At 38.2% G+C, this 14,062-nt stretch overlaps 1 protein-coding gene across 3 annotated transcripts in view; it reads right to left on the bottom strand.

The window, feature by feature from the left end:
• Window positions 1-14,062, bottom strand: part of CDH11 (cadherin 11) — a 95,994-nt gene that overhangs the window by 22,482 nt on the left and 59,450 nt on the right. For all 3 annotated transcript variants that reach the window (XM_030581891.1, XM_030581892.1, XM_030581893.1), the window contains 2 exons: window positions 2,442-2,846; window positions 795-1,089 (listed from right to left, as the gene is read on the bottom strand). In XM_030581891.1, coding sequence (XP_030437751.1) covers window positions 795-1,089; window positions 2,442-2,669 — 523 coding nt within the window. In that variant the 5' untranslated portion in view covers window positions 2,670-2,846. The remainder of the gene's footprint in view (window positions 1-794; window positions 1,090-2,441; window positions 2,847-14,062) is intronic.

The raw sequence follows: 14,062 nt of genomic DNA, 5'->3' as shown, positions 1-14,062 counted from the left end.
TTGTTCATTTCTCAGCTCCATTTTATAGGCCTTCTACAGTATGTTTCTAAATATGTATGATTTAGGTTTTTCCATCATATTTTAATTTTATCACACCATGGAGCGCTCCACTAAGCATTATCTTGGGTATAACCACTTAATACAAGTGCTTCTTTTTTTCCCAACCAGTAGGGATGCCTTCTTTCTGCCCTAGCTCTCCATTTCTGAAGGGGTACTTTTGATATACCAATAACAGAAGCATCACAAAATTATTTTGAAATGAATCTTTACATAGACTAGTCCCCACCCCCCCAAAAAACACCAAAAAACACCATTCTGCATCCTCTCTATTCTAATTCTCCTTCAATATGCATACACTGAGACTTCATTTGAGCTGCCATAGAAAGGTATGTGTGCATTAAAGGTTGACTTTTCAATCTGAAATTCTCACACACACATTTCCAAAAGAGCAGAGGCAGTGTTAAAAAAATCAAAAGACAGATTAAAATACATGGTTTAATAGCTGCTTTTAAATCTCATGATTCGGAGACCGGTTTCCTGATTGTGATCTTGTAAGGGGTCTGACTCAAGATTTTTGATCTCTTGTCATTGACAATACTGGATTTACTGTAGCAAGTTTGAATCCTTCCACTAATTAGAGAAAATGACAGAAAATGTTTAATTGATTAATAGAGGAACTGAATACATTTTATCTTCCAGACGTTGGGAAGATGTTAATCAGATTTACCTAAGATTCACTGTAATTGTAATTTACTCCAAAAAATGTAAACCGGTATGCATTTATCTGTACCTACCCACGTTGGACCTCTCTGGCACATTTGCATGATAGTTTTCATGTAGGAACTCAGGTGGGTTGTCATTTATATCTTGAACTTTCACAATGAATTCAGAGGGTGGTTCCAAAGGTCTGTTAGTGTTTCTGTCTACAGCTTGTGCCGTTAGTATATACTGAGCTCTCTCTTCTCGGTCCAGTGTCTTTGTTGCATGGATGTTCCCTGATTTGTCATCAATAACAAAAATGATTCCTGCACCTTCACCTGAGAGAATGTATTTAATGTTTCCATCTCCAGAATCAATATCTGAATGAAGCTATAAAACGATAAACATAAATATTGTAACAAACCAGTATACACTGTATTTCCAGCCATTAAAATAGTAATTGAATTACTGTACATTACTGTCTAGCCATTGCTGACTCAACTTTCTTAACTTTCATGACTAATGCAGACTTCAGTTTCTGAGTCAGGTGCACAATGGACCAGATTTGCTTTTGCTTACACATGTCTAACTTACATTTAAATCAACAAACTGATAACAGAATTTGGCTCAGTGAGTCTGACTCGGGGTGGCTCCAGGCACCATAGCAGCAAGCAGTCCCGCGGCTTCAATTCAGTGGCAAGTGCCGAAGGCATGGATCATCCGCAGAAATGCCGCCAAATCCACGTGACCAACGGACCGTCCGCAGGCACGCCACCAAAGGCCTCCTGACTGCCGTGCTTGGAGCGGCAAAAAACATAGAGCCTCCCTGGTCTGACTCTCCACTCTATTACACCGGTCTTAAGCTAAAATAACCCAACTGACTTTGGAGGCGGTAAAATAAGTGTAACAGAGAGGAGAGTCAGGCCCAGAATATCTAATGCAGTCTAACATGTTTAATCTTACTGAGTAATATCTTAAAATCTAGATATACAATTCGAGTATGTGTTCACTGCAGCTGGGAGCTGTAATTCTCAGAGCAGGTAGACAGACTTGCATTAGCTCTCCTCTAAAGACAGCAGCATGGCCACGTGGCACAAGTGGCGGTTCAGGCTAGCCGCCCAAGTCCAAGCCTGTTGGCCAAGCTGCTTCTTATGCCACACAGCTATTTTTGGTGAGCTAGTGCTAGTGAGCTCAGTATTTTTAATGAACTTGTCAGTCTAAATGCCCAGAGATTCACATCTTCCAGCTGCCTTGTAGACATACACTTATGTTTTTCTTTTACTTTGGTGTCTCAGCTGAAATCTATTTTTAACCACTATTTTAGAACTTTTACACAAGTTGGTACTTTCTAGTCTAGTCTTACAATGGTGAGAGCTCTGCTCTACTGACTGGACACCAAAATTAAGAATGGTCTGATGATTTATTGGGACACAGTGGCCAGTTTGGGGATCAGGCTTGTTGTGCAAATGATCTTTTTGGTCCTAGCAGTGAAGGTTTCAACCTACTGCTCTCAGGCCTCAAGTCAAAGTGTACTGAAGTCAATGGAAAGACTCCCCTTGATTGCAATACACTTTGGATCAGATTCTTATTGAGCGACAGATGAAATGATTAATACCAGAAGCTTCAGAGGGTGCTGATTAGGCAGCTGGTATGAAAAAAAGTACTGGAGGAAAAAAGCAGCTCTCACCGCAATGAGGCAGAAAATAGTACCTATTAAAATACAAATGAAATACATTTCTTACCTTGCCAACTAGTACAGGATCTGGTCCTGTGTACTCTTCTATTACGAAGAACTGATTCCACACCCAGCCTCTTTTTGAACGATGCAGAACTTGCCCTTCTTTTCCTTTTTCATGGTGACCATGGAGTGATGGCCTTAAAGGGTTAAGTTTTTCTGTAGACATGGCATGGCTATAATATAGCATGCCCAGGCAGATAAGAGCAGCATGTAAACAACTGTCCTCCTTCATTTTTGGTTAATTTATAGGCACAGGAGTATTCGAGAATCTACTCCTTCCACCCAGAGCCACCTCTGAAGTAAGAACCTTGGAGCTACTGGAAAATTTCAGATGTAATGTTCTGCATACAGGATGCCACCTTTCATTAAGTGCATCACTTTAATGATCTGCAGGTTCCCAGCTTAATTGCTGAAAGAAAGAAGAGTGTAGAAAAGTGTCAGTCTTTCCCCTGTCTTTGAGAAGTGACAATTATAAGCCAATTGCAATTTTTAAAATGAAACTAGTACCAACATAGCACAGGTGCAATACCCATTGTCCACTTAATGAAAATAACAGCATTCAAAAATTACTCATTTAGTAGGAAAATAATACTTTGATATAATTACTACCAACTATGAATATTCTAGATAAGGTTTTCTTTCTGATGCTTTTCCAGTAAAACTTGCTTTTTTACTGAAGAGTCTGTCAGTTATAATTTCCCCTTTCTCCTAATTCAGTAGAAAATGATGCACATGATCACAGCTTGCATTCAGTACTCTAATAAAATATTGCCATTGAGTGCTTAGAAACATTCCCAAACCTCAGTGCTTTCCTTGTCACTCCCGTCTCTACCAACCTTCACTATCACAAATAAGTAAAAACACCTAAAGACTCTTTAATAATGGGACCTTTGGCAGTAGCACCCATTCCAGGTGTCTCTACGGGTACATCTACAATGTAATAAAAGACCCATGGCTGCAAATGGCCTGTGTCAGCTGACTCAGGCTTAGGCTGCTGGCTAAAAATTGCAATGTAGACATTCGAGTTCAGGCTGGAACCCGGGCTCTAAAACCCCATGAGAGGGGTGAGCCTCAGAGTCTCTAGCCCAATTCTGGATGGTAGCCTGGAACGTTTAGCCCCACAAGCTGAAGCCAATTGACCCTGAGACTCGGAGCCACGTTTTTTTTTTTATTCCAGTCTATACAAACCCCTAAGATTTTAGTTGCTCAAATGTCATTGCCTCTTTCTTTAAATCTGATCACTTCTATGTACAATAGGTCAGGGTCAAAGTTTGACCATGAGATTGTCCAATACAGTGAAACTTGCACTACGGACTACACCTCCAGTACTAACAACCTATCTTAACGAACCACTTGGATATACTCCTGGGGCTTCCCATACAATGTTTTTCAGCCTTTTTAAAAAGAACATCTGTACTCTGTGGTGCTGGAACAATCTGTATAGTGGGGGTGCTGAGAGCCATTGAACCAAATTGTAAACCCTGTATGTGATGGAAACCAGAACCCCTAGTTCCAGCACCTAAACCTGTACTGAGCAACTAACTTTTACTGTTCCTGGAATGTTTATTTTAGGTTTCTCAGTAATTCACTTTGTATCTGATACAGAATGCTAACAAAATATTAACGTAAGGCTATATTCTATTCTCAGAGGCATGTATATACACACACATTTGCCAATTCTCTCTCTCTCTTTCTCACACACACACACACACACACACACACACACACACACACACACACACACACACACACACACACACACACACACACACACACACACACAGAGAGAGTTCGGTGTTAGTTAAGGATGCTCTATAATAATATATGTAACAGAAAGACAAGGAACTAAAAAGTTAATGCTGCCCACACTCTACTCCTTCACTCAAAGACACACAGCTCACTATTAACACAGCCACACCACAGAGAATGCACCCCACTCTTAACTTTCTCCCAGTAGAAATGCCACACATTCAGCATCCCCTTCCCCAAAACCTATTTATACCCTCCCCTCACCGTACTCTTTGCACACTTCTGTTCAAACACATACATTCAGGTTTGATGAATGGGGTGTGCTAAACATTTGTGGCAGACACACTGTGTTTTTCACATAATATAAAGATGTTTATCTTCCATTTTTAGTGTTAACCAGAAACAATCTTAACCATAACATTGCAATGGCTCCAGCCTAATATATTCAATGAGGTTTATGCATATATTTGAGAACATAATGTGGCGCAGAAGAATTTGACTTTTCTTTCTCAGGCATATTTAATAAGACCATTTTAAAGTAATGATGTGAATTTTTTTCAATATTATTTTCTCTATGTCATATTATGAAAGAGTCATAAAAGGATGGAGATGGGAAAGCCAAGAACACTCTTCATCCTTTAAAGGAAAATCCCACAATTTGACTCCGAAAAGTGCTTTAAAATTTCAGAAATCTATGTTAGGTATAAACTGTGGATTGTATCAAGGAACAAAGGATTTAGTCAGAGCTGTCCCTTCTGAGCTTACTTATGTTTGCTGCCATTTTGCGGATAAGTGAAATTATTTTTGACACTAGAAGCGCTGGAGCCTGAAATAAGAGACGGAAAACTAGTTTTTATTCTGTTTTATTAGTGATTTATTCATGAAAAAAACTTCACCATGGAATGATCATTTCACTTCTTTCTCTGATCATAACTCATTCTTAGAGAACATGGAAACAGATTATTTATCACTTTTGTGTAGAAAAGTCAAATTGCAGCGCCTATTACTTGATGATTACTGGCTAAGCATCACTACCATTTAAGTAAATATCCATTAACTTTAGCTCAAAGTTTAGAAATGTCATCATAAATATATAGCCAAATTCTTCTCCAGTTACACAGGTGTAAATCGAGAGCCACTCCAATACACTCACTGGAATGACTCTGGATTTACACCAGAGTTGAGAGCTGAATTTAACCCACCCTCTAAAGTCACCTCGGTACATGGGGCTATTTTTCTCCACATTCATCTGTTTTGGGTGCAACCAAAACTCTAAATACTGTAGCTGGCTCAGCTTGATGCATAACTGCATTCACTTAACCTAAAATATGGATGTGTTTCAGGAGCAGTTTCCTATGGAGTGTCCTTTCAAATGTATGGAGCACCATGATGTGCAAGTTATAGCCAGTTATACTGGTCACGTACACTTGCTGGAAGCATGCTATTCTGAAGTGCAGCAATTAATAGCACTGGCACATTTTTATAATAAGACCCCAACTCTCCAATAAGATGAATGGAGACAGTTGCCCTGTTTTGCTGCTGGTGCATTGTTTCACCTTATTTTACAGCAGGCTTAGCAAGTGAACAGTTTGCATTAATGGAATTTCAAAACAAGTTTAAAAAAAAAACAAAACTGTTTATTTGAATCCTGTTCTCCAGATCGTTAATTTCAAATCATGCCACCAACAATTAAAATAAGTAAACAACCACATATTCCATAATATCCAAAACATCGTATAACTTAATTACATAACAATACTGGTAATAATCAGCAAAGGCTTTACAAAAGATGCTTTAAAATAATGGAACAGACATTCAGATACACACAAGTGTTTACTATCAGTTATTGAAGTGTGAAGCACTAGATACAAAACATTAACCACACATCCATACTTAATTTACTAATTAGGATTTAAAATAGTAATTGCCTCCAATCCTTTATTTTTAAACCTCTTTGCGAGAGGAATAAGGTTATGTATTCCTAATACAAAGGGAAGTATTGTACCTAAATGGGGCTTTTTCTAAGAGCCCAATTTTGTAAACACTGTGATACAGCATGGCCAGAGGGCAGCAGAAGAGGGTTAGAAGGGAGCCTTATTCTCTGTAGAGGGAAGAAAGTTTGCCATAGATTAATTAAAGCACCTGAAGCCAATTAAAGCACCTGAAGCCAGTCACCTGATAAAACCCCCCTGCTTCAATCAGACAAGGGGAGGAGTTGGAGCAGAGAGCAGTTTGAAGGGAAGCAGAGGAAAGTTTGGAGAAGTGCTGCGGGGGAAGACCAAGACCCTAAGTAAAGGGACACCTGGCTTGTGCAGAGGGAGGGCAAGAGAGGGAAGTAGCCCAGGGGAAGGAACTGCTAATTCAAGTGGTTTATTGCTATCCCTAGGGCCCCTGGGCTGGGACCTGGAGTAGAGGGCAGTCCTGGGTCCCTCCCTCTCCACCTCCCTCCCTAGGACACTAGTGAGGCAGTTAATATCCCAGTTCAGGGGCAAGAAACAGCACCCTGAACGTGCCCCCTCCCTGCCCTCCAAGAAGAGAAAGTATGAGATCATAGTAGTGCCAACAATTTGCCACAACACACAATGGGACAGATCATAGTAGTATGGTCTTTGCACACTAGTAAGTAAGATCCAAACCTATCTTTATAAGGAAAGTTAAAAAATTTATATCAGATCCTTAGCTGGGTAAATTGACATAGCACCAGTGAAGTCCATGAAGTTACTCTGATTTAAAGCAGCTGAGTATTTGATGCTTTATCTATAAGGTGCTTCCTACCAGCCAACGTGTATGAGATGCTACTAAATTAAGGTATAACAACAACAAATATAACTAAAAACCAAACTAAAGTGGTATCTTTAAAAAGAAAGGAGACTTGCTTCCAAAACAATTAAGTCACTTCAACCATTTAAAAGTAACTTCCAGATTGAAAACAAACAGTTTATTTCTTCAATGAGTCAATATGGAAAAGCAGCTAAACAATTTATAAACCAATTGTTGTCTTTTGGCCAACACTGGAGAAAAAATACCTCATCACTCCCCAAGCATGGCATGCAGATCTGGGAACTGAACTTGCAGCAGATGATTGGAACGTGGCTCTGGTTAATGTCCAGAAAGCCACAATTTGCAACAGATTGATACAGATGCTGTACTACATCACATGTAGATAAAACAATTAGAATAATTCATTGTGAATTTTGCCTTTCTTCAATCAATGATTAGTTGGGAATAACTATTTTTAAATGATTATGATATTCAACTAACTCTACACAAAGACTGTACCATTCTGAAACTATGGCAAACAATATGGATGGCCATCTATCCAGATTGCCCCAAATACCATACTCCAATTTTTTCACTATTGTTTGGAATTTCATAATAAACAGTTTTTGATTTCAACACCATATATTTCCCTTAGAAACTACTAGAAACTCAACTTTATTCTCCTTTTTTATACCCGAGTAGATACTGTAACAAGGTTTGGGACAAGATGGATCTATGAGGAGATAGTAAATTTTAACTGCTAACAAGAAAATTCTGATTTTTTTTTAGAGACTGAATGCTAGATTCATGAATACATAGAAACAAGAATTAATCAGCTATCTCACACTGTTCAATCAGAAAATAACCCTATGTCAACAAATGAACAGGCGTGTTTGCTTTTACTAGAGATAAAACTTAAAAACTTGTAATAATTTATATCCTGTATTGCAGATATCTAACACATAGTGAGGTCTGCCTGAGCCATGGAGAGGAACACTTCTCTAAAGGGCACTTCTAACAGCATAATCACAAAAGAAAAAATAATCAGATTCAATGAAACGTGTACCTATAAAAATGGAGGCTGGGCTTCAGATCCTTTGAAAATACAAATAAAAAATATACTTTATTAGAAATATCTTTAAACAAAGCTCTCTGTTGAGCCTATTAGGCACTGTTCCTCCTTAAGCCTTGAGTCACATTCTACCAGTGCAATGTACTCCCTTGTGTACCACAGACCTACTGCATGGGCTGCTGCAAGGTTGGAATAGGGTCATGGTCCTTCCCCTTTTGGAGCAATATACTCCCCAGAATGCATAAACTGAGCAGTCCATGTGGTCCCCAGAGCCCAGAATTGTAATTCTGATATGTTCTTGCAAAGGGAGCTGAATGGAGAAGGGGTCTATTCTTCCTTTCTCCTGATCATGCAGTGTAGGGTCTGTCCGAATGCTACTCCAATATTGCTTACATCAATACCATTCTTAAATTGAATAGCCTATCTAAAAAAAATGTTAACTATATTGTAGATACTTTGAATACTACCAAACTGAAAACACTACCCACATTTTGCCCTCTTTTATAGCAGAGCAACTTCAGTGCAGTAAAATGTGCTTTCCCAGAGTTACAAAGGACAATTTGAGTCCACCACAGTAAAATGTTTTTCTCTCTAAAAAGACAGCTTTCCCCATAAAAAAAATCAGTTTCAAACTTTCTTGGACAAAAATGGTGCTGATTGTTTACATAAGAACCATAGACAAAACTAAGGAGTTAGCAGAGATTATTTTAATGACAAAACCAGAGACTCTGAAGTTATGTCTACCCAACTTTATTTTTTTCTATATATAGCAGAAATAACCCCAATAGAGTCAAGCTTACTTCCTATGTGTACCTCTGTTAAATGACCATATGTCAAAGTATTATAGCCTAAACAATTCCTTTGATTTGTCTAGCCCAGAACTTCTGCATGACACACTAAACAAGTAATTGTTCCTCCAGGATACATTTGATAATATATATTCAAGAGTACACTATAAGGACAAAATGATGGATGATAGTATTTTGAGAAATTTTACAAGAACATTGAGTCAAATTTCACAAATTCCCAGCTAAATGAGTTCTCTGTTTTAGTCAGAATTAGTGAAAAAGAGAAATGTTCTCTCAATCCCCAGAGAGTACTTTGACAATTTGATTAGCATTGTTATAGCAGAATTTCAGTACTGTCAGATGAACAAATACATATCTTATTTCATGATTGAACAAGTACAGTATATTGCTCCAGATTATCTTCTGAAGAGTTGAAGGGTTTCAGTTTATAAAATCTCCAGGGTTCAACTGTACATCACATTTTGAGTCATGTGCACAAAAACGTGAGTTACCCCTTGTATGAATGGGCTACCCACATTGCAGGTCAGAGCACAAGCAGGAGAACTGCTGGTGGAACTGCTATGACTATGCTACACCCCTAATGCTCAAGTAGGCAGGGAATGGCTGAGCACAGGTGGGGAATGAGTGGGGCCTTAATTCCACCTCCCCAAATACACCCATCAACATAGCTGAGCAGGCACACAGGGAGAAGTTGGACTCCCATCTTCTCCTGTGGCAGTGCAATTCTACACTGCCCCTTAGTCAGGACTCATAACAATTCCATAGTCTAACTCAAAACATTTTGAGGCTTGGATGCCTAAGACTCAGTCTCTGTCTTTGATATAAGCACAGATGCACTCATCAGAGGCACTCAAACTAATAGTCTCTCAGTTTAAATGGGATGGGGCTATGTCATGTTTGAATCTGGAAACCAAAGTGGTCAAACAGATCCCAAATGTATTAATCTTTAGGGAAAATAATGAATCTTAACTAGACTTTACGTTTTATTGCAGGAGATGAGTTGAGGAATGAAAATGGCCAAGTATATATAGGCATGTTGTGGGGGGGTGTAATTTTATTTATACATAAGCCATTCTGCATTCAACTCATCTCCCTCAATAAAACATAATGACTAGTTAAGATTCATTATGTATATATCCTGGATTGGTCTGGTGTGGTCAGTTCATTTTGTGATTTTTTTTTTTTTTAGGAGAGGAGGAGGAGTTTGGCTTTTATCCTTGCTACTAATTCTATAATACAAATAATAAGATCCTAGAGCTATTTTAAAAAACATATTAAAGATATTTAAATAAACAAACACAATTCTTGAAAACTGACAGGATTATCCATTCTTACTGCAGGAAAATGAGGTTGCAAGAGGAATAGCTGTAACCAGAAAGTATCGCTGCACTTCGATTGATAGGTATTCACTTTTAATTTAAGGTTTCTTCAGCAGAAAACATATTCTGTGCTCCTGTTTTTGTCTCAGTTAAAGAAAATGTCACAAAAAGGTAGCTCAGTAAATCTGGTCTTGTGCTGAGAATTTTGATTAGGCAAAGTAAAATATACGGATTCAAGTAGCGTAGCACAATGGCACAGTTAAATGTATTCTCTCTCTTTTCTAAAACACAGTTGCACTGTCAGACCAGTTTATGAATCCTTGTTATTTTGGAAACCTCACAACCATGCAACTTGTGAGTTTGTGCTTATTGTCTCAGATAGGATAGTATTTGGGTAGCTGCCTTTCCTGCCCCTCATGGCTACCCGTCAATTTTTAATCAGGGCTAGCACAGGTATGTCTACTTGTGCTGGACTTCATACTTTCCAGTTCTACTGCAGACATACCCTAAGAATGTTTAATCCAAAACCTCCAATATTTCATATTTATTAGGAACTGGGAGATAAAAATGTCTATGAGGACTTCAGCCCATTACAATTGAAACAGTGGCAAAACTTCCATTGACTTCAATGGTTGCAGAATTAGACCATAAATGATTATTGTCTTAATCTCAATATTGGGAGTCCAATCTTGCAACGATTTATGCACTGTGAATAGTCTCATTGTCTTCAGTGAGACTACTCACTCTGTTCTTTATTTGTACCACACCTAGCACAATAGGGTCCGGTTCCTTGAGCAGGGATCCTAAGTGCTTATGGTAATACAAATAAATAATAATATACATAAGTCTTTACCATTTCATAAGTTATTATTCTGTACAGATTTATGCAAGGAACCTTAATGCTCTGTATTTTTAAATTATGTTTTACAGCACTGTATTGAATTACTGAGATTTTAAACCTAATAATCCCGAGGTTTTCCTAAAAATTGCTTTTGAAATGCAGATATTTTTTCCCTTTGGCAGTTTTGAGATTCAATATCAGGAAACCATAAACCAAAATGCATACCAGTGGCTCTTTAGAAATAAAAAATATTCAGTAGGAAGGAGGAGAAAAAGTAAGCATCCTGACTAACAGGATGTGATATTTCTTTTCAGTATCTACCTCTGAAATCAGCACAGAAGGAAATTATTTTCCTCTGAATTTAGTTTAATTTGTAGTCATCCAAAGAGAGTGAAATTGCCAAGCATTGTACCCAATACAAGCAGTGAAAGAGACACGACAACTTAGTACATTACGAAGTGAATGACATAGCAATAGGCCTGAGAGACTGATATTAAAAGGCTTGGGAAATGAAAAATGGTTGTAAACAGAGTTTCACATTTACTTACTGCTCTAGGGAGATCTGCATGAGATAAATGTGACACAGGCTGTCTGTTTTTAAGCATAAACTCTGCAGGAAAACAACTAGCATAAGAAAGGTAGTCTTATTAAAGAACTCAGTGATTGATAGAGTCATTTGAAATAATGACTACACTCTTGGAAGAGTTTATTTTAAATAATAATTGTGTACTTGTGCATCTCAGAGTAAAGTGGAAGTCTCATCATTTACTATGTGCTCAAAATCCAATATAATCATAGCGTAGGTTCACTCTAGTTTCAGTATGGTTTGCTATTCTATAAGTAAGTGATAATAAATGATGCTCAGTGGGGAAAATAACCAACAACTAAAGTCAAGTTACTTCCAAGTATATGTTGTGTTCAGGTTATAAACTAGCTCTGAGCATATCTTTACTAAGCGCTCATATCAACTAAAGGCAAAATTACCCCCAAATTTTACTTGCTAGCTAATTTGATTTATGCAAAATAAAACATTGAGACGAAGTCAGAATCGAAGGCCAGATGAAGGATAATTCTGAAGTCTTCAAAAACTAAATATTATGAGCAGACCCATCAAAACACGCACATTATATGATTCTATAGAAGTTTTATATGATTCTACAGAAGTTTTATATGATTCTACATAATGGGCTTAAATTGCAACAAGGAGGCTTAGGTTGGACCTTAGGAAAAACTTTCTAACAGTCAGTGTAGTTAAACACTGGAACAAATTACCTAGGGAGGTTGTGGAATCTCTGTCATTGGAGGTGTTTACAAACAGGTTAGACAAACACCTGTCGGATGGTCTAGACGGTCCTTCCTCAGTGCAGGGCACTGGACAGGGTGACCTGTCAAGGTCCCTTCCGGTCCTATATTTCTCTGATTCTGTATGCACTTCGGGCAGACTCCTTTCCTTATTTCAACCTGCTGAAATGAATAGTTTTGAGGTACCTCCACTAGTACATGAACTGCTAATTGTAACTGAGCCAGCAGGTGTGCTGTTTGTAGAACTACCCTCTCTGAGAGATTCTGCCATTAGAGGGCAGTTTTAACATTGCTGTGGGGAGTCCATTCAGACAATGGCAGTTAGAGAGTAGCCAGGGATGTGCTGAATCAGTGCTTAGCCTGCTATTCCCCAATTAGTGCCACCCACTTTGGGTCAGCTATAGGACTCCTAGTATAGTAGAAGCCCTGGGCGCCTTGCCTCCCCACCACCATCTCTCAAAGAATCTTTCTGTAGTCAAGGCTCTTGGGTTACTATGGTGGAAGCATAACTCAGTGGGGGTGAATCTAATACAATACACAATACGATACAATACAAATGCCTTCCCATCAAAGACCAAGAGATAGCACAAACTCATCATTTTACTTGCATTTACTGTTTACCCTTATGTCTTGTCTACATGGGGGAAATTGACCAGAATAGCTATTCTTGCATAATTTGGGGGGAATAATGCCACTGTGTGAACACTCTATTCCAGAATAAAAGTGACTTTATTGAGATTTCAGTGAATTACTAGGAGTCCTTGTGATTCTCAGACATGTTTGCAGGAAGGACAAAGGTGAGAGCTAAAATTCTAACGAAAGGACCTGCAGCTTTTCTTGACTTTCATTGAAAGAGTACTGGAACCCAAACTTTGATTTCAGATTATGAATAGTGATTTCATATAATATATTCTAAAGAAATATAATGTCAGAACAGAGGAGTATGTGAAGAGTCATCTCAGAGGTGAATGAAATGGAATAAGCATGGATTTAGAATTCCTGAGCTGTAATGGTGGCTTTGACATTGACTTGCTGGATGGCCTTTTTCAAATAACTTAGTTTCTTTATGTCTCAGTTTATCTTCTTTTAGTAGCTGGACAACTGTTTTAACTTAACTTACAAAGGTACTTATGAAATTTGTTTCTCCTCAGCTGAGGAGAAAAAGCACTACAGAATTGCCAAATATAAGGTACTGCTTATAAGTTAATGAACACCATCAATTAAGTTGGTTCAAAAGGGTGTTTCAGGCCTTAAAGAGTATACAATGTACTCTACAGATGGTCAACTATACAAGTTGGGATACAGAGAAAAACTGAGAAGTCTGTGTAAAAGAAGGAGCTTTGGGAGGAAGGATTTGGATACATTTAGAAGTATATAATCACATGGCAGACATGATGTAAAAGCTTAAATATATGGGAGATTCCCCAGACAGCTTTCATCAGATCAGTGAAAGATGTTAGGGTTTATTCTGATTTTTACTTAATTTGTCAGCTGGAGTGTAAGTTTCTGTACTAAAAGACATAAGGACTGTCCTCAGAACTTTATGAACATGTGAGAATCAATAGTTAATTTTTCACAGAGATAAGACTGGCTATAGATGAGAGCATTTGGGGGACTTGCAGTCCATACAGTCAAATATTGTGCTAACTCTATGACAATATGCAAGACAAAGGAAGCTACCAACTGTCAAGGTACCAAAGGCAAGCCAAAGTAGAATGGCTTGCAACTTCAATAGAAAACAGCTACATTCTACCAAACCATTTGGACTCAAGA

Source organism: Gopherus evgoodei, chromosome 12, assembly GCF_007399415.2.
Source record: "Gopherus evgoodei ecotype Sinaloan lineage chromosome 12, rGopEvg1_v1.p, whole genome shotgun sequence".
NCBI classification, from domain to species: domain Eukaryota; kingdom Metazoa; phylum Chordata; order Testudines; family Testudinidae; genus Gopherus; species Gopherus evgoodei.
This window is presented reverse-complemented; position numbering and strand designations above follow the sequence as displayed.